Genomic DNA, 27,330 nt, shown 5'->3' with positions numbered 1-27,330 from the left:
CCGGGCACGACTTTGACCTAAACAGTACAAATTAGCTCACTTGATTGAGGTTCATAGCAAACAAGAAAGCAGAAATGGAAAAGGGCAGCTCATAGCAACCTAATCGTGGCGGTGTTGGCGTGGCAAGTGTAGGTACATGCTCGTCGTGATTCACATGAACTCCACAGTGAAATGGCAGATACTCTTAATTTGAACTAGAAGATATTCCTATACATTACTTGGATGCATGCCTAAATCAAGCAGATTAAATAAGGTGCCAATCCTTTGGTCAATTTGTGAGTGCACCTCCTAATACCTCTTGCTGATATTTGCAAGCTGGTGAGTTACAGTTGAAGGTACTTAAATAGCTAAAGCTATGCTAGTTCTACTAATCTTTGACCACAATTTTCTTTAATGGTGTAACAGTGCAGTGCTTCGTGTACCAGAGTAGAGTAGCATGCATCATGACCTAACATTCCACATTTGACATTCATCTAGTAAGGTAAGCAAAATAAACCAAAAATCAAAAGGTTTGATTGACAAAAGCTTCAACAAAGCCCCAACCATCATCAGGATCAGGTCCAACCCAATAACCAGCCATCACCATATGGGTACAATAACCTACATTACAAGGATAGGAAGTAATTTCAGAGACATATCTTGAGGGTGTCACTAAATGATGGCGATGACTCCAACTCACAGACAAAATGCCGCTATTTGCATTGCACGTGGCAAGAAGCTTTGGAGCTGCAAATGTGATTGATACTCTCAGCTCAAAAGTACAAGCACAGAGAAGGTTGTTCAAATGTTCTATTTAAATATCCTACACATTGTGGCTTATAGCATCTAAATAAATCCAATTTTAATATCTTTGCAACTCAAAATTGGTTCCCCTACCAATAATAAGTCATCAATTTTAGGATTTAATAAAATAGAAAACCATACACTTTCTGTCATTGATTTCAATTGCATTGCATGTTTTTTTTTTTATTATTCACAAGAACTCATTCAATCAAGACATGGACTTGGGTTTGCAATTAACTAGAAAGAATTTTTACTTCCTCAACAAGCGGGCAAACTTGGGCTGAAGTTTCTAGACTTAATGTAGGGCTTGCACTGGGAAAACAAAATCCTGTCACAATTTATGGTTTAGAAGCTTAAGCTTTTAGATGTTGTAATCCAACCTAAGTTGGATCTTAAGATTTTTGTTCAAAATAGTCACCTTGTTCCATTACTAAGAAATGTGCAGTCTTTGTAATGGAAACTTTTATCAACCAACACACGTTCCAGTACTGAGAAACGTGCATGTCTTCATAAGGGAAACTATTATCAACCAACACACGTGTGCACGCAGATTTTATGCAAACAAATTGTGCTTTCAACACATGGCCAACCGATTCATCCTAACCTGGGGTTGGGTTGACTACATCCAATACTAAACATGAGTCATTGTGAAATCGCCACTTGTCCCAAAAGCTTAAACTGATGGGAAGAGGTAGATTTTATTATTTTATATCTTAACACTCTCTCTCACTTGTGGACCAGACTTCCCCTCAATGAGTAGGCCCAACAAGTGGAATATTTAATTAAATGGAATAGAGTGTAAAGTAAAGGTTTGAACTCAAGACCTCTGGTTTGATACCATGTGAAATCACCCTTTGTTCCAAAAGCTTAAGCTGATATGAAAATGTAGATTTTATTATTTTATATCTTAACAGTCACCGGCTATGGTTTGAACATGATGAAAACTAAAACCAAGTAACAATCATTCTTTAATGGCTTCAATATACAGAACGCAAGGAGAAAGGAAAAGCAAACCTGTTCTGGCATTTGCTTGTCTTGAGAGTCTACCAGGAGATAATCTCCTTGGCTGTACTTCCTGGAGGCAAGTCCCAACAAACAATAAGCATACAATACCAAATAAACATTATGCCACTAAGAAAACATCAAGCAACAATGTGTCTAAGCAGCAATATTAAGAACTTTCTGAAAACAAAATGTCAACCGCCCCGACACACACAAATGGCAGACGAATCATAACTGGTGATAGAAAACGCCAATCTTGGTATTTGACATTTTGTGATCCAGTGTGATTTACTGTGTGAAGGTCATGCAAACCAAATGTTTGTGATCCACCACCAACTTCATAAAACAGAAAACAAATAACATGAAAATTTTCTTATGCAAGACTCAATGGCATTCACGTTTAAGATTTAAATGTGATAAATCCATGGCTCACTCTTACATATTTTCTCAGAGGATATGCTAAAAAGGAAAAGGAGAAACCCACGGCACAAATCTAGCAGAAAGGAGCCGAAGCATGTGGATATAGAAACTGAATCGTAAAACACATACTTGAGTAAATCATTTAGACTTTTCGTGAATTAGAAAGTTTTCCGTAGTCTAATCAAACATGAAACTCCCGAAAGCAAAATTCTGCCGCGTCAACTACGTAGTCTAATCAAGAAAAATTACAGAGAGATTGATATCTTTTTTTTTTTTTTTGATACATTTGGGGAAGGAGGCAGAGAGATTGAAATCTATAACTACAATAAGCATTAGAAAAGAGCCCAGAAATAAATACACCATCCGAAATTCCGAATGAGTCGGTTCTCATTCTTTCCACCCATTCGGTTCCCGAGAAAATGTGAAGAAAATAAAAAGGCAAAATTCCGAGTATGTTTGTTTGACATCGGTTTCAAGGGGAAAAAAAAACCCAACCCAGCAAAGTAATGTAGCTGTAACTTGGGTTAATTCTTTTTTTTTGGCAAGCAGGCCTTTTACCACTCGATACATTGAAAAGTTTGTCCTTTCTTTTCTTTTTTCCTTGTAGACTCGAAAGATTTCTTTCCTGACATTTTCTCAGTAACCAAAAAGGGGTCTGAGAGAGGAACTTTAGAAAGGATGCTTCGGTACCAAAGGGTATTATTAACTTTTTTTACCTGAAGTTGGATTCGTGGATTACAGAGAGGCGTAGAGAAGCTTACGGAGAGCAAGTACGCCATTGACGAAGCTTTTCACCTCTTCGAAGTTCTTCTGGTGCCTCTTGGGTTTTAGAAGAATCGACGCCGTTCTAAGCTGTTCTGTACCGCTGTATTTATGCTCGTAGTTTTCTTTTCTTTTTCATTTCCTTTTTAGCCGGCCAAGTATCACTTATTTTACAAAATTACTGAATTAATATTTAAGAGTAATGTTTCGTCACTCTTAAATAGAAATTTTTTTTACTGTAAATAGAATTTTTGAATATTTAATCCATTGAGTTTTTAGAAAAGGTATTATTCTATTTTAGACAATGTTTAGCTATATATTAATAGAATTATACTATACAGAAGTCTTACACTCTTATACACTATTTAAAAATATGTAATTTTATTTTTTTATCTTCATATTTTATATTAAATTAAAATATAAAGATAAAAAAATAAAATCATATATTTTTTAAATAATATATAAGATGTGAAGCTTATGTATAAAATTTCTCATATTAATAATACTAACATCGGCTTCAGTTTATCAAATTGTGAAATGAGACTGCTCATGAGAAAACAAAACAAAAAGAAATGTATTTAATTAATACTTTTTAAAATAGCAAAAAAGCATGCAGGATACTTTCTTATTCATATTTTCGTTTGGATATTTACAATTACTCTTATTATTTGTAAATAGAGTGGTGGAGTAATTTATAAATAATAATGAAATAGTTTAAATTAATATATTTTATTAAGATTTAGAAAATGAGAAAAATAAATAAATATAAGTTTTTAATATAATTTTTAGTTTAACATTTGAAAAAATTATATTATTTTTTGTATTATATCTAGGAGTTTGAAAAAATTGTAATCAATAAATAATGATTAAATTAAAAATTTTAAATTAAAAAAATATTTTGTACTTGAATAATATTTTAGAAGGAAAAATATGAAAATATTTGTGTTCCCAAATTAACCCTAATCTTAAGATAAGATATACCGTAAAAACAATTGTATACATTCCAACCAAAAGTTGTCACACAGGTCTTTTCAATTTTTCATGATAAGTTGAATAAACTAACCCACAGTCCACACACTCAAAACACAATTTTATAAAATTAACAATTAAAAAATAAATTTATAAGGAAGAAAAAAAAAAAAGTGCCCAACCATGGACCAAATTCCAGTGGTATCCAGCAGCCAAGGGCCAACCCTAGCGACTGGACTAGCAGTGATAATTCCGATCACCTCTCTCAAGAACTAGTGGCGATTAGAAATGATCTTAAACATTACCTGAAATCAGAAAATAAATTCAGTCCGAACAAAACCAAAGTGGAGCAAAACCCAAAAGAACAACTCAATCAAACAGGGCAGAGCATACGATTCAGCAAGAGAAGCAACATGTTGCGTTTCATTTGAACTCTTCTTTGATTTGTGCTTTGATTTCTTCTCCCATTTCTTACTCTGCCAAGCAGTCACATAGGGATTTTGGTACGAAAATAATAAGCCAGGGGATTAGACTAACAATTTTATTTCTTTGTAAAATAAAGAGTGTTAGAAACTACTCGTCGTGTGGGCCAAGACCCCAACAAGATTTCAATTTCCGGTTAATGTGCTTCAAATCTTTTTCTGACGGGAACTTGTATCTCCTTACCTGTATGCATAGCCACGAGAAGAGTAGACCAGTAACCATAACGCCTAACAGAAACAACCACATTTCTCCATCTAATATTGAATTGGACAATGCTATTATATTCCCTAATTTATACTACTCATTTTGCCTCCTTAACGAGGCAATGTGATGCCACGTGCTTATTAAAAAAATTATAAACACAAACATAAAAAGGGTAGAAGGAATCTAGAGTTTTAGTATTAATCTTTTTGTATTTTCGGGCGCCATTTTGTTTTGAATATAAATTTTTAAAATTTTTTTAATAAGCCATGTTGCACCAAAAGCAAGAGGACAAAGTGAGTGGTATAAATTAGTAGGCATAGTAGCATTTTCCTATTGAATTACATCCATTAATTTAGAATTACATATCCCTTGCACAGAATCTTATCTTCCCATGCCCTTGAGCAGGCAACCAGCAAAGTATGTTCAAGAAATCATCCTAGTCATATTCAGATTGCAAGAAGTAAACAAACTTTTACCCAAGTATCTAGTGCATTTAGTGATTCAATGAGCTATGAAATGGTGTGTGCAGAACTCTGGCAAGAGAGAATGTTCCTCAGGTATCTGCAAAGAAGCATGCAAGTTTAAGTGACTAAATCATTATTGTAGGCAATATATGTGAATTTCCTTTCCTGGCCAACAACTAGAGATCCCTAGATCCCTCCCTTTCACAAACAGTAGAATTGTTTGGCAAACAAATACAACCATGGTTTGCCTACCAAATACAAAAGAAGTATTGCAAAAACATTAGTCATAATATTGAGGCAAGACTAATGTAGGTTTAGACCTCTCAAAGTCGACAACTTTGTGCACCTCATTTGAACTACGCAAAGTAGCCAATGCCAGTTGCATCATATAAATAATAAACAATGTTAATATTCTAATGAAAAAATAGATTACAAGATCAACCCGCAACCTAGCCCAGCAAAGTATAGGAGAGAGTCAACCAAGGTAATTAAAAACAGAAGGGAGAGGGGATCTGATCTGAATTTAGTGAGATTTTAATTAGTAATAGGAACCAAAGATGTGAGAGATGCTCAACAAAATAAGTAACCTAAAAGGATTAAAGTTATCATGGATTTTTTACAGATTCGTAAAGTTCTATAAATCATGTTATTGGTGACTGCCCAGGACGGAATATAAGAGGTGCATCAGTAAGCATGATTTTGTCAACTTCCATCCTTACAGTTTCATGTAATGCCTGCAAAACATTAAAGCAGCAAATGGATAAATAGATGTAGGAAAAGGTAGTTGAACCTCCATGTGAGAAAATGTAAGTGAATCATAACCATCATCAACAGGAACTATAGTGCCAAATAACATCTGCTAGGAGTCATAATCATACACTACGATGTAGCACATGCACAACTAGCTATCTTAAAGACATTAAAATTACTCGTCATCTTTGTGAAGATTTTTTTTCAAGTTTCAATTTGAGCATAAATGGCATAGGACTCATATGATCAAGAGTACAAGGATCAGAGAGCAACCAAGATGGATAGACGGTTATAAAGATTAAATAGCATATAAGCAATTCACCTTTAGCATGTGAAGTTGATCATCTTTTGCTTGACAGATTTCCTAGGAAGCAACACCAATTGTTACAAATTACAACACAGAATATGCAAGATAGATAAATAAATGTAATATCACAGTGAGACCAGAAACCAGAAACAGAAATAAGGAACTGTGACAGAATAAAAGCTAAAGTTTTATTAAACAAACACACACGCAAACCCACAAATGAGCTTTCTTGTACAATCATCAAAACATATTTCTTTGAGAGGTACCAATCACCAAAACAATAAATCAACATAATGAATGGACTAATCAACTTATCTCCATCTCATTGACAAAACCATCAATTAAGCGATACGACGCATACACAATAAGATCAAATTCTAAACTCTGCAGAAATAAAGAATTAAGATCAAGGTCTAAACTTCTGCAAAGGAAACGCATGTGCGTCGACAAAGAAAAGGAAAAACAATAAAGAATAAACACTAAAATGCACGGCACATTCATGCCTGATAAACTATCATCTCATTATTGGGAATCAATTGATGATCCTGCGATATCCCCTTACCAAGCTCCTCGGCTGAAACGTGATTTTCTTTTATCTTACAAGCTGCGTAAATGCATGTTAACCTGAGCACAAGGACCTAACATCATAAATATTGTCACAATTGAGAGCTATCCGCAAACAATTTACCAAGCCAAGCAATTCTAGAAGTGCACAATTTCCAACTATGTGCAAATGTTTTTTTTATAATTGATCACGGTTACAACCATACTTTGAAGCGATATGTCTTCATGCACATCATGTGGCCAACAAAAAGCTACAATGAATATCGAAAATAATCTTACATGATGTTTTTGGGATGATGTTCCATGACTGACTATTGAAGATAAAATCTTTTGAAATATATAAGAGCAGTTGCCTGCAAAACATTAATCGATTCTAGAAATTTGAAAAGCCCGTCATTACCTATAGTTTTGCACTGATTTTGTGGGGGAGAGAAAAGAAACAATACCTGAATTTTATAAGGAAAGTGGAAGTTGTTACAAACTTTTTGAAGTTTATTCTCATAGAACACTCTCATATATTGCTTTTCCTCAATATTAGGGGGTTTTAAACGAGAATGCTTGTCAACTAACATGAAAAGAATGGAAGCATTGAAAAGATAGGTTAATTAGAAATATAAACCGGAAAAAATAAAAAAACACACACACACACACACACACATCATTGAGACACTCAATTCAACGAGCAAATGACAAAAACTGTGATTCTCAAAATGAGTGTTTACCAGTATCTTTTGAGTTAATTGGAGGTGTGGGATATGACAAAGACCCATCGATATCAACTTCCATAAGCGTTCCCCCATACTTTAATAAAAATTAGTAAATCAATCAGCAACAACAGAATAATTTATCTTAAAGCAACAATCATGAGCCCCAAATTAGGAAGGAAAAAAATTGGGGTAATTTTTGCACAATACCTTCTCTAGTGCTTGTATTGCTCTTTGATTAGCAGCTTTGTATTTTTTAACCTATGTCATAGACCATAACAGAAGCAATATAAAAGAAATGGAAAATTCTATATATTACACTTTCATCCTATTTTCATCCCACTATATAAGATGTGGTGCCAATGAATTGATTTCTTTCTCTCTGAAAGACTGAACAGAGTTGTAAGGAAAGCAAATTCCTCACTCAAACAATCTTAAGAGCACTGGCATTGTTCTAGCCAAATGCTAATGTAGCTATTAATTTAGCTAATATTATCAATAATTGAGTGACATTGGATTAGTCAAATTAAAGTCATCCACCATATGAGCTACAATAAATCCATCACAGAAGTCAAATATGACTTCCACTGTAGCAAAGTCATATGTGTTTTTTATTATTTCATGGAAAACCTACTTCATTCGTTTCTTTCCCGCAGCTCGTGAATGTTCTTCCCTCCTTTTGTGCTTTTTCTCCCCAGCTTGTCCCCGTCGCCATAAACAACTCCGTCCAAGATAAGTCCTTGTTGCCATAGACAACTTCGTCGCCAACTCGTCCCCGTTGCCCACATTCTCAAACCGAAGGCCCTTCTCACAAGTGAGTTTTCTCTCTCTTACTCTTAATGTCTCATGTTCTTGGGTGAAATTCTTTATATGAAATTTGTTGGCAGTATTTGAGTTTGATGATTAACATGTCATAAGTGCATGTTTTCTGCTCTGTTCTTTTAGATGAATAAGCATGTAAACTTTGGTCTTACAGTTTCCAGCTAGGCTGCTGGTTTTGTTTGTTTACTTTTACTGGTTGAATTAGGCTGTTGGTTTTCTTTGAGACATATGTATAGCTGTTTTTGTTTGGACATTTTGGGCAACAACTATACGCTCATGTATATTTTGTGATAATATGTGAGCAGCAACCATGTTGGCAGCAACCATATGCTATTGTTATATGTGGACAAAATGTCTTCTGTGATAATAGTTTCTTACTTAAAAAAAAAAAAAAAAAAAGAGTTTTGTGATAATTTTGGGCAGCAACTATGTTGTTGGATTGTGAAAATGAAAAATAAAAGTAACACAATTTGTTGCTCAACTAGAGATGCTAATTGTACATATTGTTAGATTGTGAAAATAAAAATGATTGTTGGATATTGTTGAAGATTATCAAAATGAAAAGAAAATATATTTAAATTAATAAAAAAAATTGCATTAAAAATAAAAATAAAAAATAATTATATTTTATCATTATGAAGAATGAGCTAATCCAATATAGAGTACAAGTTTTGAGTAATTAGCCAAAAACTAAAAAGCAACATATTAGCTAAATTTTATCTTTTGGATAGCTAATCCAATGTTAGTGATCTAACATGTGCTTTTTTTTTTTTAGAGAATTTTCTCATCAGCCGATTTACAAATTCCACACCAAACTAGATTCATCAATAAATATAAAAACACAAAAGCCGACTCAGGATTCTTCGTGTTTTCTGCCTTTGCGTGTAGTTTGCGTAGAAAATTTGATGGAAAAAACAAAGTGAGAATCAAACCAACCAATTTAGAGAGAGAGAGAGAGAGAGAAAAAGAGAGAGGATTCGGTGGGAGAGAGAGCTTGAGCCTGATGAGAGAGTGTGGGTTCGATAAAAGAGATTGTGGAGAGAGATGAAATCTGAGACGTGGATGAGTCTGACACATAAAAAAAAACATCTAACAAGTAATAGGAGTGTTTTAACATAAAGATAATTGTACATGTCTAAAATGCTATTTTCCGTCTCGATTTGATTAAATGATTTTCTTTTCCTACCGTTTCTCGGAAACCGAATGGGAAACAAATGGTGGTAATGGTAGCAATGGAGTAGCAACAAAGGAACATACCAGCTCTTGAGGAGTGAACCAATTTTTTTTACCGATGAACCGATTGATTACTGAAGAAACTTTTCAGCTTCAGAGATTTTTCCTGGGATTGCTTTTACTTTTTCACGCTCCTCTTATCTTTTTTTTTTTTCCACCGTATTTTATGTCAAGTGATATGGGAAGAATTATTGGGTGAATAATTAATAATTAGCTAAGAAAAGTTTTACTTATCTCTTACATCACATCACACGTCAACGTATTATTTATCATTGTCATTTTTTTATTTAAACACAACATATTGATATGTATAAATATATGTATTTAAATATAAAAATAAAAATAATAAATCACATGTTGATATAAGGTATAAGAATGATAAATAACATTTCTCATTAGCTAATGATCAGACGAAATGAAAATGTTTGATTATTCTTCAAATGTGTCCTAGTGTATTTTGGTTTTCTTTAAAATGTTTTAAAAAAATATCATTACTGAATTTGTACATGTTTTTTTTAACATGTTCTCCATTTGGATACAAGATATGTTTCGTCTCATCTTTTTTCATCTTATCTCATTATTATAATTTTTTCAAATTCTCACACAAAATATAATAAACAATTTAATTGTTTCAAATCTCAAAATAATAATAATATTAAAAAATAATATTCTAACAATATTTTATTCAACTTTCATCTCAACTCATCTTATCTCAACTCACTATCCAGACAATACCTTAAAAAAAAACAAAATGCACTAGGGCCATTTTGGGGGTACATTTGGGAAGTAACTTAACATCAACTTAAATGAAAAGGTTAAAATCTGAAATTGAAAATATTTTGTGTTAGAGTGATAATTGGGAATGAAACATTTGAGAATGCTTAAAATATGTTATGTTGCCAAACAAGACCTTAATTTTACGAATTATAATTATAAACATCGATTTTGCTGAAATTGTTACTTCAAAAGTTTCTAGAAAAGCTAATCATAGGTGTTCTCTCCATCAAAACAATCGGGTCGTTATGCTCATTATTAAACTTGTTGAAGAGATGAAATATAACCAATGTATATATTTTTTTTATTAGATGTTGAATCGATTAGTAGAAGAAGAATTAGACCAAAAGTTAGGATACATTATGGAAAAATAAAACTTCTATTGAAGAGAAGCAAATGAAAGACTTTCATAAAAATCTTCGTAGAATTCATGACTTTATCCGATCTAAAATAATATCAATTATTTCAAAGTTTCTAGTTTTGGACTGGAATATTTATGGGATCCTAATGAATAGGATCAAACCTTATTACATTGTATTTACATAAGATTCCTCTTTCTTCTTTCTCCACCTAAGTTGAGCAGGAAATGCCTAAAGCCAATCCCTGCAAATAGTGAAGCTTCATAGGATTTTTTTGTCCAAGTTTAGGTAGTCCACATCTTCATAGATATGTCTATTTCACCCAACCTTTCTCCGAAACAGCACTCATATCGCTAGGCCTTTCATACGGGCTGGAACTTTACCTGACAAAGAATTTTGCTACCTTAGGACTATTATAGGTACGACCGTTGTTCAATGGGGCTTCAGTTGCCGGCTCTCCTGCCATTAGGTCATCTACTTTGACCATCAGACACTAGGCAGCCGTCAAACTCATACATGGTTTCACGACTTTGTGGAGACTTGTGTTTGTCTTCTTTTCTCAACATATATACTTCATTACTAAAAGCAAAAGTTCAGTACAATAATAAGTAAGCTATCCAAATACAATATCATACTGATCATGTACTTATTGGAGGAGAGTCCTTTCAAACTCTAATAGACAAGATGAGATTTTAATAAAGAGGGATTTTTCCAAACTCATTATTAGAATGTGCCCATTGCACAATGGAATGCGCGCATCAATGTATCTTTACTACTCTCCATTCTTCAAAATCTCTGAGAAGAAATCTGGTATCTCTTGCTATTCCTTCAGTTTCCCAATTGCTCGTCTTTTGAGGATGTGTGATACTTTTGATGGCATTTGAGAAGTCACCTTTTATGATGATTTTTTTTTTTAAATTATTATCTCTTATGAATGTGCTTCTTGGACTCTAATGTAAGCTAACATTGCCTCCCATTGATTAGGATCAGTATTGCATATAAATCTGTTTATCACAAATTGTATAGATCCACTACTGGGTCTGCAAATTGCAGCTGAAGTGTTGCCTTCCTTTCTAACTGTTACATCAAAAGTAATGGAGAAAGTATCTTCTGATTCAGGTAGGATCCACATGGGGGTAGATTCTGTTGATTTACATTCTCATGCTTTGCAATGCTCTTTGTAAGTGACAACGAACTTTTTGACAAACTGATCTATTGTTAGACTGTTATTCTTGTGGATTACTTGGTTCCCAATGAACCAGATGCTGTCCATTGCCAATATAGAAAAAATTTAAAATTTTTGTGTTTCAATGTCTGAGATATTCAGATGACAAGTTGGATTCATAATTATATTGATCCTGTTTTTTATGCCTTGTTGCAGGAAGAGAGAGGTGTCCAGAGGCCAGGGGGATTATCTCTATAAGATTCTTGAAAAAGGACAATTTAGAAAGAGGTGCTCAGTGTTTTCTAGTTCCAACTGGCAAAGAGTGCAAATATTTTTATCATCTATGAGTGATATACATTTACTAAGTGAGGACTTAGTAGGCAGGATATCATTCAGTACTTTCTAGAGAAATAACTTGAGACTATCCTGCATTTTCAAGGACCATAGCTTTTTCCAAACAAGGGAAGGATGGTTAGCATTATTAGCATTTGATTGCAGAGTGATTGTAGCATAACCTGACTTTACTGAGAATTTGCCCGGGGAATGGTGTTTCCATCTTGGAATGTCTTGCTGGTTATGAAACTGATATTGTGTAAGATGGATTTTATGGATTTATGAAATAGAATTGTGGGAGAAGAGAGCATGGAGAAGAATTGTGTTCCATCTCCTAGGTTCTTTTAAAATAAGTTTTGCAACTCTCGGCTTAGGATCTTGCATTATATTAGGAGACTCTGGTGTTGGAACTGAAGGGTTTAAAGTAGAAATCCATGGATCAGTCCATACTTTAGTAGCCACCCCATTGTTTATTTGAAAGCAAATGCTTGAAATTATGAAATCTTTTTGTTTGATCAAGCTTTTCTAGAATCTGGAGTCAGTTGGTTTTGCTGTGACAGCTTGCCAATTAGAGTTGTTCAAATATTTTTTGGTCAAAGTTTCTTTCCAAATGCTTTTTTCACCACAGATCAGGTGCCAGACCAGCTTGCTCAAAAGAGCTTTATTAAAATTGACAGTTAATCTGATTCCTAAACCACCTACTGATTTAGGCTTACAAATTGAAGTCTAAGATTTTGGAGTGTAGTTGCGGTCACTAACCTCTATGACCTCGCTGGGCATGCACATGATGGGCTGCGCCAGCCACTAACCTCGTTGGGCCTCATGTGCGTGTCACGACATGGGCCATGGCGCGCATGTGGGTCTGTCAGGGGGCTGTCCTAGCATGTCAATGACATGGCCAAGACATGGGCAGCTTGGCCATAAGCCACTTTTCTTGGGGTTTTGACATGTACACTCAAGTACCTATGCCAACACATCTTCAGACAAAGAAGAATTAATAGCATAAATAATAAGTTGATCTAGCAAACTCCATTTTGTGTATTTTGGATTGTGGTTGTCGTCAATCATGGGAGAAGGCATAACAGAAGAGCCATGCACATGACTGAACAACTGATTTCCTTTGAGAAAATGAACCATTTGAACTTTCCACAGCAAATAATTGTCTATGGTAAGTTTAATGGTAACGAAATGGTTGGCAGAGTTGATGATAGATGTATTGACAATGGGGGATGGGTTATAGGTTGAATTTTCGGGCGAAATGGACGAGTCCATTTTCTGTAAAGGGACAACGTGAATCTTATTGGGCTCTGGATACCATGTTGAAATGAAATCGTAAGTGATAGACAAGGTGTTTGATGAAATGCCTCAAAGGGTCACTTTCATAATTCATATATTTATTCTCTGCACAATCATGCCTTTTTACAATGTTTATATAGATGATTTTCACAACAGAATACTCTCCACATATATGACACGTCTTTCATAGAATATAATTCTGATTACAAGAATATTCTCATAACACCTCACTGTTTCCATTCTGCAGAATTGTTCTAGAGTCTTCTGTAGGTGTACTGCATAGTTCTCCTTTGATCAATCTCCTTCTTCATTTGCTCTCAATTCTGTGGCAGAGTGTCAACTATCCCTAACAATTATAAACAGCCCAAAGCATAAGACAAAACTACAGATTCACTCGCTACTATCTTTTTAATGTACACAATTCATTCACCTTTGGGAACGTCTAACTTATCATGTGGAAGTGTTGATTTTTCATCAGACAAGACCAACAAACTTCATGATCACTCCTCTCTCTTTTCACACTGTCGATTGAAATTTTATTGCGGAAAGCTAATTGGCATCAAACTCGATCCAATGATTGATTTCCTTTGGAGAGATCCACAGACATTGACAATACATTGTGCCAACTTGGGTTTTATTCGACTCTTGCACACGGACAATATACAGAAGATCTAGTGGCAAAAATTGCCCGCATTTGCACGCCATGACGAAAGAGCATGTGAAGTCATTATTGGGGCGCCACATAAGAGATCAAATGAGACCTGGGCGGCTCAATATAGCAATTAATACGAGACTTTAATTTAATTTAAAAATAATAATAATAATATTTAGATTTAAAATGATGAAATTTTATTAAAAATTGGACTTAATTTCTTTTAGATGCAAAACAACTATTATTATTGATTTGCTTAATAATATCTATAAACAGAAGGAGAATCTAATTTTTATGTAATTGGAATATTATCTCCTATTCATATATAATACTTCTTTTAATACTTAATTTTGAAAACAAATAAAGGCCATCCATATCAACTTACACATTATATCTTAGAAAATATTGGAGAGTAATATTACAGCATTATTTTGTCACTTTTATTCAAATTTCATCGTTGTTTGACAATTTTATACATTTTGGGTAATATGTTTTTGGAAAAATCTTCTTGTAAGCGAGTTTGTGTATTAAACTGCACACCGATACTGACATATAAGGCATATATTTAATGAAACAGTGTAAATTGAGACGTAAATAATTTTTGTGAGACATAATACATTATTCTCTTAAAATTTTTCTTCTTTTGTTTTTATTTTTAATAAAAAAAAGTCATTTCAATATCGGTACGTGGTTTGTTACGCCAAACTGCTTGTACTTAAAAAAAACTCATTTTTTTTTTAGTAAAACTTCTACATTTACTAGTTTTTTAAATAAAATTTTATCATTTAAAGTATTTCCTCCATCTATTATGCTAATCAATATTTTTTTTTTAAATCTATTTTGAGAGTAATAATATATATCTTTTTTATTACGAGGCCTACTCAAGGTGGGGCCTAGATTGCCTACCCATTGAGCCGTCAGCAGAGACCGACAGATAAAATTCACTACCAGAGAAGAAAAGTGACACTGAAGTTGGACCACAAATTTTGACCTGTTTGCACACTTGTTATGTTTTGGTTTAATTCTCAGGCAGGTGAGGTCCATTAAGGCAGGCGTATTGGATTTGGGTCAACATATTAAAAGGGCGAAGTTGAAGAGAATATCCAAGTAATTGCTATGAATCTTCCCAGTTTCCAGCTTGGTCATTATAATTTAAAGGTTTGGTTAGTATTAAATATGATAATAAAACTCGAAAATTGCCTAGTACTGCTTCGCCATTATCGTTTAAGTTTGTTATGCTTCAGCTTCACCGGTTCTAGCTACGGCTATCTCCATCTCTCTCACGTCTCTGGATTCGTAGGTAAGTTAATATGTTTCAAGTTCTTGTGAGTCATGCTTAATTTACATGGTTGCAGATTACTGGTTCCAAACTCTAAATTCTGCAATATCTTCATTTAAAGACAGATTAAGCATCTCCATATAATTTTTATCTCCCCATAACCTGTGTGCAAATTCTTTCCTATCTGTATTCTAAGGCCGGGGTTTGGCGGACAAGCAAGATGAATGCATGTTTGAAGCTGAAGATCAGGAAAGACACAGAGGAGACGCCATTTATGAAGAATGGAAGAATGTTGTTAGAGGAGCGTATCACCCTTTTCAACGGGAAATGCAATCCTATACGTTTCTTCTCTGCCATGGAGCTCAGCATAGCAACAAAAAACTATGACAAACGTCAGCTTTTTCTGCGTGCAGGTGGTTTTGAATATTACAAGGGTTGCCTGGAAGGCCGCTTAGTTTCAGTTAAAAAATTTGATGACGATCACTGGCCTTTTACTAGATATGAGGACATTTTTAAAGACGTTGTAATTGGATCAAATATGAGTATTCACAAAAATGTTCTAAAGCTCCTAGGATGCTGCCTAGAAACCCAATGGCCGACTCTAGTGTATGAATATGTAGGGCACAAGAGTCTCAAAGCGTGCATTTGTGATCGAGTCGAGCCTTATCAACCGATACCATGGAAGGGTAGGTTAAGGATTGCAATGGGAATAGCAAATGCAGTTGCATATCTCCATACTGCATTATCCATGCCCTTTGTACACAGGGATATTCAGTCGTCCCACATTATGTTGGATGAGAATAATGTTCCCAAGTTGATTGATTTCTCGCTCTCTTTACCTATTCCTGAAGGTCAGTTGCATGCAACCGATAGTGTTGTACGCTCGAGAATTGGTTTTATTGCACCTGACTATTCTCTTACAGGCAACTTTACTCAGAAGGATGATGTGTATTATTTTGGTAGAATTCTACTTGTGCTTTTGGCAGGATGGATGTTGAATACAGAAAATACCAGGTACAATGAAGGCCATATACTACGCTGCGTGAAGGCCGAATATGAACATGAACGGTTGATTGAAATTGTAGATCCGGAATTGTTGGAAGAAAGTGTTGATCAGCAGCAGTTTCTAACTTTTGCAAACCTTGCCCTGAGTTGCCTCTCCAACAAACGAGAAGATAGACCAACAATCACTGATGTGGCTAAACAACTCAGGCGGATTTATGATCAGTGTCTCTGATCACCACCTTAGATTAGCTATGTACGTTACAGATTGATTAATATATATTCATGGTCTTCCATACTGTATAGTACATGCAGCATTTGAAGGCACAAATCTGTCATCAAGAATGTAGTCAATTGAATAAAAAGGCATATATGCAGCCATGTTACTACTTACATATGCAGAGGACAAAGCTGGGTATGGTGTTGATTCCCCATTATTGCAGCTAAACAAGATTTACAGAGATGTATGAGAGTGGAATCCTATTAATTTGGAGTTTTTAGTTACTTTGTTGTCCAAATTGTTTATTGGTTGGGGGTAAGTGGTTTCTAAAGCGTGGGAGTTTATTTCTTGGTTGGAGTAGTCTATTTGTAGTGTGATTATTGAGTGTAATCTGAGCAAATCAGTTTTATCCAATTCTTCCTCTGTTTTCGATGCAACTTTCATTCCTATTCTGTTTTCTACTTCACTCTCTCAACCTCACAGTTGTAGAGAGAAAACCCTTTTAAAGTGTTGAAGTTATCCCATATTTTTTCAATCATAAAAGTGCAGTCATTTGTTAAGGAATTGAGGGTTTTGAGTTCTTCTTATTTCAAAACTTGGGTATGTAATGCTTATGATTTCAATCATTAAAATGAATTTTCTATTGATATTTCATTTACTTTTGTATGCTTCTGTATTCTTCAGCTGAATCCAGAATCTCCATCATCATCTGCCTCTGATGTGGATAACTTAAATAACCATGCATTGATTGAAAGTTGCAACCGAAGGATTAATGACTGCTAATTCAGTGCATGCTAGAAGATCAGTGACATTTGGATGACATAATATTATTATTGTGAGATGAGATGAGAGGATATGAGATTATTTTAGATGAGTTGAATGAAATATTATTAGAATATTATTTTTTAATATTATTATTATTTTGAGATTTAAAAAAGTTAAATTGTTCATTATATTTTGTGTGGAAATTTGAAAAAATTGTAATGATGATATGAGATGAGATGAAACCATTTCTGAAACCAAACAGGTCCTTAAATGAAAATTCTTGCAGGCTCAAGAAGTAAATTTTGCTGCAATGAAAGGAAGCCTCGCAGTTGCTGAACTACTACTTGCAGAAACAGGCAACGAAGAGGGTATCTTTTCCATTAAAAGGGTCCTTAAATTCAGCAGAATTGAAGTACCAGATGCCTAATCTATTTTCTGGACCTGTGCAAGGGAATGAGAGTGATATATTGCCATTGCATATGATTTTCTGAGGAGAAGCTGAAATAATATCGTGCTGCTGCATACATACAAATGAAGTCAACTCTCTCTCTCTCTCTCTCTTTCTGAGTGGGACTGTAATTCCTGTTAATCTCTACTGGTTTGTCACAAATTATCGTGGTTGTAATTGAGTACAGAGCTTTTGATAAAGGAAATGAGTGGAAAGAAAAGGTCTATGCACAGGAAAAGCAATGAATTAGACAAGAACTTTACATGGTACTTGGGAAGAAATTAAAGATGTATATATAAACATTTTCATTGTACCATTGATTATAGTGTTCCCAAGTTGAAGAAAGCAACAAGACTTCTGAGTTTTCCCATGAAAAGTCATGATTTTTTTTTTTCTTTTAAGCGGGGGTGTGTATGTGCATACTTGCAAAATCCAAAGGCACTATCAACTTGTTTGGGGGTGCAGAAAATAAAAGGGAAAGTGGCTCCTATATTATGTGTACCTTTTTGTTATAAAATGAAAGGAAAAAAAAAATTTGTTGTACATGGCTTAATAATAAAATTAAAATAATTATATATTAAGAATTTTTTTTTTTTTTATATTTTTACAAGATTTCCTAAGAAAATGTCCCATTGCTAGTCACAAAGACGCTTGTTGGTGAATCAAAAATGGTGAATGCCATACAAAGCCCACCATTGTTTTCACTAATGATTGTGGAATAGACAAGACTCTGAGGCCAAAAAAATATATATTTCTTTTTGGTATCTAATCATGAGATTAGAATTTCGTACAAAGGGGCATTAATCAGGAGTCTTTTCTTGTTCACTAACAACCCGACCAAATTGCTTGAAAATCCTTCCAATACAAAGTGACATTTTACACCAATATATTTTTACGAGCTTTGCTACACAACTTTCATCACACTTTACGCTCTACATTTTTTTAAATTTTTTAAATTTTTAATATTTTTTTTAAATTTTTTTTTGAGTTTATTCTTTTTAAATTATTTCAAATTTTTTATTTATTATTCATATAATAAATATTTAATAAAAGAAAAAAAATTAAAAATTAAAAATAATATGAAGTGTAGAAGTTGTGTGAATAGTAAGAAGTTAATAGATTTTTTGTATTTTTATATATCAAATCATTGCTTGTGATGAAACAGACATTTTCACACACTCGGATGCACGTTGCCAACTTATTTTAATTATTAATTAATTAATTTTTTTTATATAATTTTTTAGGTTGTGTTTGTAAATATATTTGTCATCTTCTCAATTAGTTTATTATTATTTATAAACAACTTATTATTTACGACTAATTCATTATTATTTATAAATTATTTTATTATTATTATAAATGATTTGGGATACTCTTAAATAGGGGTAAAAATTTCTCAGTTCGAATTGGACTAAATTCATTCCTACTCGGTCTCAGTCTATAGTATTTCCAAAATTTGAATTTCTGTCTAGTCTCGAAGTGTGACTTTTTTGGATTGGACCGTACCGAAATCAACCGAATCATTTACATATAAGTTTTTAAATTATTTTGAATATATAATATATTATTTATATAATAATTGTATAAGTTAATTATGTAATTTTCTCTAATCTATCACCATAGACTACATAAAATGTAAAATAATATATGTTATCAATTAATTAATATATCATACAATAAATCATATGATAATATAGTTTATTATATGTAGATACATATTCTACTACAGAACTAAGTTAGTAACTATTAATATCATAAATATAATTGTAATTAATTATTTTATTAACTAGTTAGTTAGGTAACATTAAAGAGCTCACTTAGTTTTGATTTTACTAATTTAATTAATTTATCTACCAAAAAAAGAAAATTAGAAAAAAGATATTCCTAACTCATAATGGACCGAATTGAACCAACTGAACCTATAGCTAACGGTTCGGTTTGGTCTTTAGGGGTAATTAGTTTGGTCCGATCTGAAAAAATGATAGACTAAAATTTTCAGTCTGTAATCCCGAGCGGAACCGGAGTTGAGGTGATCTTGTGATAGCATCAACTTCATCATTGCATATATAATTTTCAAATCTATGAATACGCAGAAAAAATTTTAAATATTTTTTATAAGATATATTAATCACTAAATAAGTTGACAACATGCATCTTACACTCTATTTGGATATTAAAGAGAAGTTTGGATACAAAAGTCTTTTAACTTATATCACTTCATTTCATATAATCATTACAATTTTTTTAAATTCTCGTACAAAATATACTAAACAATTCAACTTTTTCAAATCTCAAAATAATTTTAATATTAAAAAAATAATATTTTAACAATATTTTATTCAACTTTCATCTCAACTCATCTCATTTTGACTCACTATCCAAATCTTCCTCTAAGAGTAATATCCAAACAAAGTATAAGATTATTAACCATTGGAAGTTACGATTACTTCAATTTATCTCAAATTAATTATTGATAAGATTCACTACTTTTTTAACTTTTTAAAAAAAATTAAAACCATCTAAACTTTATTATTCATAAATCAGCTCAAATAATTTGAGATGAGCTCAATATCCAAACTTAACCTAGCAAATGAAAATTGAGAATATTTTTGTCCTTCTAGTTTTACTTCCTTTGTTTCTAATTATTATTATTATTATTTTTGTAAAAAGCTGAAACCCTTTTGCTTGTAGTTAAAAAATAGACAGAAAAAATAAGAATAATGCTAGAGCTCTCACCAGGGTCTTCTGTTGGAGCTTTAGCATGTATTTTTATGTATTTTTTTTTAAATTATTTTTTATATAGATCTTTTTAACACTTTTAAATATTTAAAAAAAATCACAATATTATTAAAAAATATTTTATTAATCATGAAGTAAAATAAAAAAATTATTATTTTATGATTATTATTTTACTTTATGATTAATGAAGTATTTTTTAATGATTCTTTTTTAAGAAGTATTTTTTAATGATTATTTTTTACTTTCTAATTAAAAAAGTGTTTCTAATGATATTTTAAATTTATTTTATTTTTTAAAATTATTTAAAAATATTTAAAAATATTAAAAAAATCTATATGAAAAATAACTTTAAAAATCTACATGAAAATACTAGAATTCCAGCGGAGCCCTCAGGCATTGTCCAAAAAATAAACCCCAATATCATCATCACCTATTTCTCTCTCTCTCTCTCTCTCTTCCTATCGTGATGGAGCTGCCGGGAATCACGATTTACCCCGGGGTCCACCATTAAATGGCCATGATTCCAGGGACCCCCAGCGCATCACATCCTCACCGTCCATCCTAATAAACTCCTACACATCGGGTCTAGCTTCTACGTCTATGTTTAGGTTCTTGCTTAGCCTTCCCTTTTCACCCACCTCCCCTATTATTATTATTATTATTATTATTATTATTATTATTATTATTTTATTAATTTTTCTTTGTCACAAAACGTAACTAAGGACAAACAAACGTGGGCTAGTTTTTCCTTTTACCTCATTTTATTAAGCTCATTTTATAACATCTTATCTCATTTTAATATTTAAAATTTTATTTAAATTTAAAATTCACATCAATTCATTTTATCTTATTATTATAATTTTTTTAAATTTTCATACAAAATATAATAAATAATTTATTTTTTTTTAAATCTCAAAATAATTTTTCTAAATTCTCACACAAAATATAATAAATAATTTAATTTTTATTCTACTATTCACAAACTATCTCAACTCATCTCTAAATTTAAATGACTCTAATATTATTTAAATTTAAATTTAAAATTTTATTCAATTATTAATTAATCATTATAATTTTATTAGATTTATAAATAAAATATAAAAAATAATTCAAATTTTTAAATCTCAAAATAAAAATTATGATAAAAAATTATATTTATTTTATAATATTTTCATTTAAGTTTTTCTATAACATTTATTAAAAATTTATAAAATATTTTAATTATTTTATTATTATTTATAAATTTTTCATCCCACCTTGTCTAAAATTGAAACGAAATAGCTTGAAAGAAAAATCAATGCTAAGCAAATGCATCCGTAATTTTAAGCATCTCTTTGCTTATATTATATATGTTTATTTTATTTTCTTATAAAAAATGTTTAAAGTTTTTTTCTGGATATTCATTATTCATAGATCTCAAAAATTATATATGCAATGACGAAGTTGAGCAACAACTTAAAAACCGACGTTAAAAGTCTCTTTGGTACGATTCTTCCCAGCAGCGTTACCGCAAAGAATATGACGTCGAGTCAGGTCGCTTCAGCTGTGGAATTGTCGCTATAATTACTTTTCAGAAAGGTAAGGAGCTTTCCTGGATTCTGGGGAGCCCAAAACGACGACGCCTCTCTTCTCTTCTCACTTCACCCTCACGATTTTGCTGTAATTATTAATTATTATCATCATTTGCTCACTCTCCCCCCTCCTCCTCACGCGCGCACACAGAGATTCTTTGCTCAGAGCCCACAAGACCATTGAGGATCCAACAATGTCACACACCCTCTCTGTTTTTCTGACACCTTGAGGTTTTCTTCCTCTGGGTCACACTTTTTGAGCCCTCTCGAGTTCCTTTCAATTACACAAGAAACAACTTCCTTGCGTTTTTAATTCTCCTCCAAGATTCAAATTTTGGGGTTCCCGAATTCATTTGGTGGGGAATTATTCGTTTTGGGTGAAGATCATAGCTCAACCGAGATTCGAATCTTTTTTTTTGGCTTATTTTGTGTGGAAATTTGGTTTTTTTTTTACTCGTGGAGCTTTATGACTGGTTAAGAAATGCTGGGATTATCAGGTGTTGGATTTTGTGGTTGCTGCATGTAGAACTTGCGGAGCTGGTGGTGGGATTTTCAGTACTTTTGGGTTGAAGGCTGTGATTGGGGATTGGTGGTTTGGTTGCTGAAATAGGGTTTTGCATGGCTTGGTTTTGATTTGGTAGGCTCTGAATGTGTAAGTCTTAAGGGGTCCTCTGCTCAGTTGTGGAGGATCCCTGTTGAAAAAGAAAAGATTTAAACTTGAGGTGTGATTATCGGAGGGTTCGTAAATTTTGTGATATATGGTTATGGTGGTCGAATTGGGTGGATAATCAAGTGGGAGGTGTTGGACCTTGCATTTCGTGGCCTGGTTTCGTGCGGTTTTATACAGATTTTGGTGGAAATGTTCGGTCCTGTTCCGGACAGGGGGCATGATAACAGTGCAGTTTCGGTACCAGTTTTGATTCCCTGGTTATTCGTGTGGCGTTATGGGGGAAGAAGCGTGTCACTTTGCGGTTCTTTCACCGGGTGGGACGCTAAGATTATCATATTTTGATCTTGATGTTACTACCCAGATCTGAATTATTCGTGTGACGATATCTAACATTCTTTTTGCTTCATAAAAAACTAACAAATTTTTCTTATCCTTGGTGACTAGTATATCTTCCTTTTTCTGTTTGTAGTTTTTTAAGTAGATATATTGGATCTGTGGTAGGGGTTTTTATTGGGTTTATCATCTAAACAGGTGGTCAGGAAGTATACCTATGTCTCCGGTGGAGGGACGCGATGATGTATTTCAAGTTGTGTGCAACTTGACACCAGGAAGTCACCAGGTTAATTAACTTGCCTGATTGATATGGGTTAACTAGATAGCCTTAATGTTAACTTTTCTTATGCCTATCATTGTTGTCATTTGCTGTAAAATAAAATCAAAATACAATCACAAGCAAGTGCATTCAGACAGTTCACAGCCAATTTAGCTATCAAAGCCGTTGTGGGTTGCTGAATTTTTTTTAGTAGAAGTTGACATATAATGCAAAATGTTATCCTTTCATTGTAAAGCGAGCAAAAGGGCATGTGGGACAAATCCAAGATTTCAAGTTGTCCACGTGAGCTCCCAAATGATGAAGATAAAGGAGTATTCATGCTCCCACCTAGTTCATCCTTTGAAATCAAAACTTATTGTATTCAGATTTGTAAATCCATGCCGAAAGATCTTCCATCAATCAAAAAGAAAAATTATGGCTGAGATCTGACGCCACAAGGTTTGCACAATCAACCATAGACTCCGGCAAGCTTCTGGAGGTTTCTTTCCTATAGAACTTAAAACTTGACCAGTAAATTCATTGGCCAAAAGGTCTAAAATCTCAAGGCTTGTCATTTCACTAATACAGTCTGAAACCTCACCAACAAATGAGTTCTTGCACAGATTAAAATAATTCTATTCTTGAAAGTTGCTCCCAACGGAAGGCCTGGATATTTCCCAGATAAGTGGAGAAGATAGAGAATAGGTTGGATGGCTGGAAACGAGTGTATTTATCAAAAGGGGGCCGTCTCACTCTTATCAAGAATACTCTCACTAACTTTTCCACTTATTTTTTATCTTTGTTTCCTATGCCTGTAGGGGTGGTGAACAGAATGGAGAAACTCTTTAGGGTGTTCTTATGGGGAGGCATGGGGGAGGAGAAACAATTTCATTTGGTGAGTTGGAAGACTGTATGTGGCTCAGTTGTGAATGGGGGGTTGGGTGTGTGTAACTTGAGAACTTTTAATAAAGCTTTACTAGGAAAATGGCTTTGGAGATATCATTTGCAGGGGAGATCATTGTGGAAGGATACTATTGATGCTAGATATGGTATTGGGCTGGGTGGTTGGTGCTCTAATGAAGTGAGAGAGGGGTATGGTGTGGGATTATGGAAGTATATAAGGAAGGGGTGGCCATACTTTGCAAATCAAATTCGTTTTGTAGTTGGTGAGGGCAATCGAATCAGATTTTGGCGAGATGTGTGGTGTGGAAAATGGGCATTGGAAAGGGTTTTTCCGGCTCTATACCGTATTGCAGCTAATAGGGAGGCTTCAATGGCGGATGTGCGGTTATTTTCTCATGGTACGCACCAATGGAATATTCTGTTTAATAGGGATTTCCATGATTGAGAATTACCTAGCGTCTCAATTTTTTTCAGCTTATTATATTCTACGGAGATTCCTATGGCACAACGAGATAGCTTGAAGTGGAGGTCTAATAATCACAAGATATGTACAGTCAAGGCATATTATAGCATCTTGACAATATTCCGTTCCCATGGAAGAATATTTGGAGAGCTCGTGTGCCTTCTAAAGTAGCTTTTTTTATTTGGAATGTTGCTCTTGGGAAGATATTGACCACGGACAATTTGAGGAAGAGAGGTTGTGTATTGGTGGATTGGTGCTACATGTGTAAAAAGAATGGAGATTCATGGACCATCTCTTATTACACTGCGAGGTAACAAGGGTGTTGTGGGATGAGATCTTTCAAAGGGTTGATGTTGCTTGGGTTATGCCTTTGAGGGTGGTGGATTTGTTGGGTTGTTGGACAAAGTTGCAAGGTTGTCAACAAGTGGCAGCAGTGTGGAAGATGATTCCCTTGTGCATTATGTGGTGTACTTGGATGGAAAGGAATGCGAGTTGCTTTGAAGATAAGGAACGCACAATGACCGAGTTGAAGAATTTTTTTCTCCACACTCTAATGTGTTGGTTTTCCACTATTGTTTTGCATGGGGACAATATTCAAGATTTCTTATCTTTAATTTATTGTTCTTAGAATGTATTTAGGAGCACTTATGTATACTTCATGTGTACAAGAGCTATACCTTTTTCATCCATATATATAATATCTATCTTTTACTGATAAAAAAAAAAAAAAAATTAAAATAGTTACATAAGATAACACCGACCTGATCCAATCTGGTCTCTATATGGTGATGGCAGAACCTCTTGGCATTTTTTGTACAAAAATCACTGCCAGGCAGGGAGGGGTTAAGGGGTGAAGGAAGATGCTCAAAGTCAGAAATCTAGCCTTCATTGTCTGGAAATCAGGTCTCTGAAAGGCAAGGGCAAAATCAGGACTTCACCTGTTTTTCTTGGGTCAGATTAGGTTTGTCTTGGGTCAGATTAGGTCGTATCTCGACACTGGGGATCTTTTTGAACTGTAAGAAAGGTCAGTTCGACAGAAAGCATAGTGCGAATTTAAAAAAATGATTCTGATTTGCCTAATGTGTGCATTTGGAGGGAGCAGAATGATTGAAGCTTAGAGAATTGTGAGAAGAGCATTAAGGAGCATAATGACTGATTAGTGTGGAGGAGAAGACACGTTGTGGTGAATGATTAATGTTTAATGCATAAAAGGAGTGGGGAGTTTGTTGCCCATCTTTTATTCTTTTCGAGATGGCTAGTGCTGTGTAGTGACCTTTTTTAGACAGATTGGTTGGATTTGGGCCATTACTAGATTTTTTTTTTCTTAAACTGTGAACGAGGGTTAGAAAGAAGCTCACAAATTGTAGCAGTGGAAGATGGCTCTACTTGCCTGGTATGGTGTATTTGGAGGGAAAGAAATGACTAGAATTTTGAGAAACATGAGCAGATGGAGAGGAACTCAAAACTTTATTTTTTATTAACCTTTTCCTTTGTACAACATCTATTGACTTTTATTGGCCAGCTTACTATGACTTTCATATCTTTTTCTATTTCTAGATAGGTGAATCTCTTGTATACACTGTATACCTGGATGCACCTTTTGCAGTGTTATTGAAGCTTTATTACTCATAGAAAAAGGTCTTGAGAAAATCTTGACAACGGATAATTTGAGAAAGCGTGGTTTCATCACTATCAATTGGTGCATGTGTGTAAAAGGAATGGAGAATACCTGGATCACCTACTTCTCAATTGTGAAGTGGCAAAGGTCCTATGGGATGATATCTTTGATGGGATTGGTATTGCCTAGGTGATGCCTAGGAGGGTGGTGGGTCTTCTAGCTTGTTGGAGAGGTATCCAGGGTAATCATCAAATTGCTGCCACTGGGAAGATGGCTCCCCTATGTCTTATGTGGTGTATTTGGCTTGCGAGGAATGGCCATAGTTTTGAAGATAGAGAACGCTCATTGGGAGAGATTCGAGAGATTAGAGATTTTTTCTTCTATGCATTATCACTTTGGGCATCTGCTAGTGTACTTGATGGGCCTTGTTTTCATGATTTCATTGTTGCCTTTTCTACTTCCTCGCTTGTAATTAAGTGTTCTCTCTTACTCCTTGTGTACTTGGGCTATGCCTAATTACTTGGTTTAATAAATTTCTTTTTACCCACTGAAAAGAAAGGTCTTGCTACCTATTCTCAAGGTCGCGGATGGTACTTTAATTGTTTTAAAGATTCTCTCTTAGTAAAACATAAATTAAAATAAACATGTGCTCATTGTTATGACAAATAATTAATGTCACAAATTTTCAGCTAATGAATTTTCTGCTCCAGCAAAATCAAAATATTGTACCGTGGTTGTTGCTTAGACTAAATATGCTTTGAAACCTTTTTTTTTTCTTTTTGTTTTACCATATTTCCAACACAATGTTGAGTGAATTTTTAACATAATATGATGTGCATAGAGGACTGAGATTCCTTGCGTTTATTCATGTTAGTGGATGCACTTAAGAAATTCTATTTGTATATTTATATGTCGCAACCGAGTCATCATGGGCATGGGACCTGTCTACCCTTGGGATAAATATGCTTACACATTGATACATAATGCTGATGGTTTACCTATCAAAAGATATAA

General features: G+C 33.7%; 2 protein-coding genes and 1 pseudogene across 3 annotated transcripts; 1 reads left to right on the top strand and 2 right to left on the bottom strand.

Annotated features, from left to right (window-relative positions):
- Positions 1 to 474: 474 nt before the first annotated feature.
- Positions 475 to 3,086, bottom strand: LOC109020151. Of its 2 annotated transcripts, none has more exons than XM_019002565.2 (3): positions 2,922 to 3,086; positions 1,798 to 1,858; positions 475 to 726 (listed from the first exon to the last, which is right to left on the bottom strand). In XM_019002565.2, the coding sequence occupies exons 1-3, from the start codon at positions 2,982 to 2,984 to the stop codon at positions 503 to 505; spliced, it is 348 nt and encodes a 115-aa protein (XP_018858110.1). In that variant the 5' UTR covers positions 2,985 to 3,086; the 3' UTR covers positions 475 to 502. The 2 variants fall into 2 exon arrangements, with proteins under 2 accessions (XP_018858110.1, XP_018858111.1); XM_019002566.1 differs by having other exon boundaries at positions 2,967 to 3,057.
- Positions 3,087 to 4,237: 1,151 nt separating this feature from the next.
- Positions 4,238 to 27,330, bottom strand: part of LOC109008059 — a 48,608-nt pseudogene continuing 25,515 nt past the window's right edge.
- On the top strand, positions 15,073 to 18,080 carry LOC109020154 (non-functional pseudokinase ZED1-like). Its single transcript, XM_019002568.2, has 3 exons — positions 15,073 to 15,346; positions 15,522 to 16,583; positions 17,599 to 18,080. Exon 2 carries the CDS (start codon positions 15,546 to 15,548, stop codon positions 16,560 to 16,562), a length of 1,017 nt encoding a protein of 338 aa, XP_018858113.1. The 5' UTR covers positions 15,073 to 15,346; positions 15,522 to 15,545; the 3' UTR covers positions 16,563 to 16,583; positions 17,599 to 18,080.

Source organism: Juglans regia, chromosome 11 (genome assembly GCF_001411555.2).
Source record: "Juglans regia cultivar Chandler chromosome 11, Walnut 2.0, whole genome shotgun sequence".
Classification (NCBI taxonomy): domain Eukaryota; kingdom Viridiplantae; phylum Streptophyta; class Magnoliopsida; order Fagales; family Juglandaceae; genus Juglans; species Juglans regia.
Note: the sequence above shows the minus strand (reverse complement) of the source record. Positions and strands in the feature narration are given on the sequence as shown.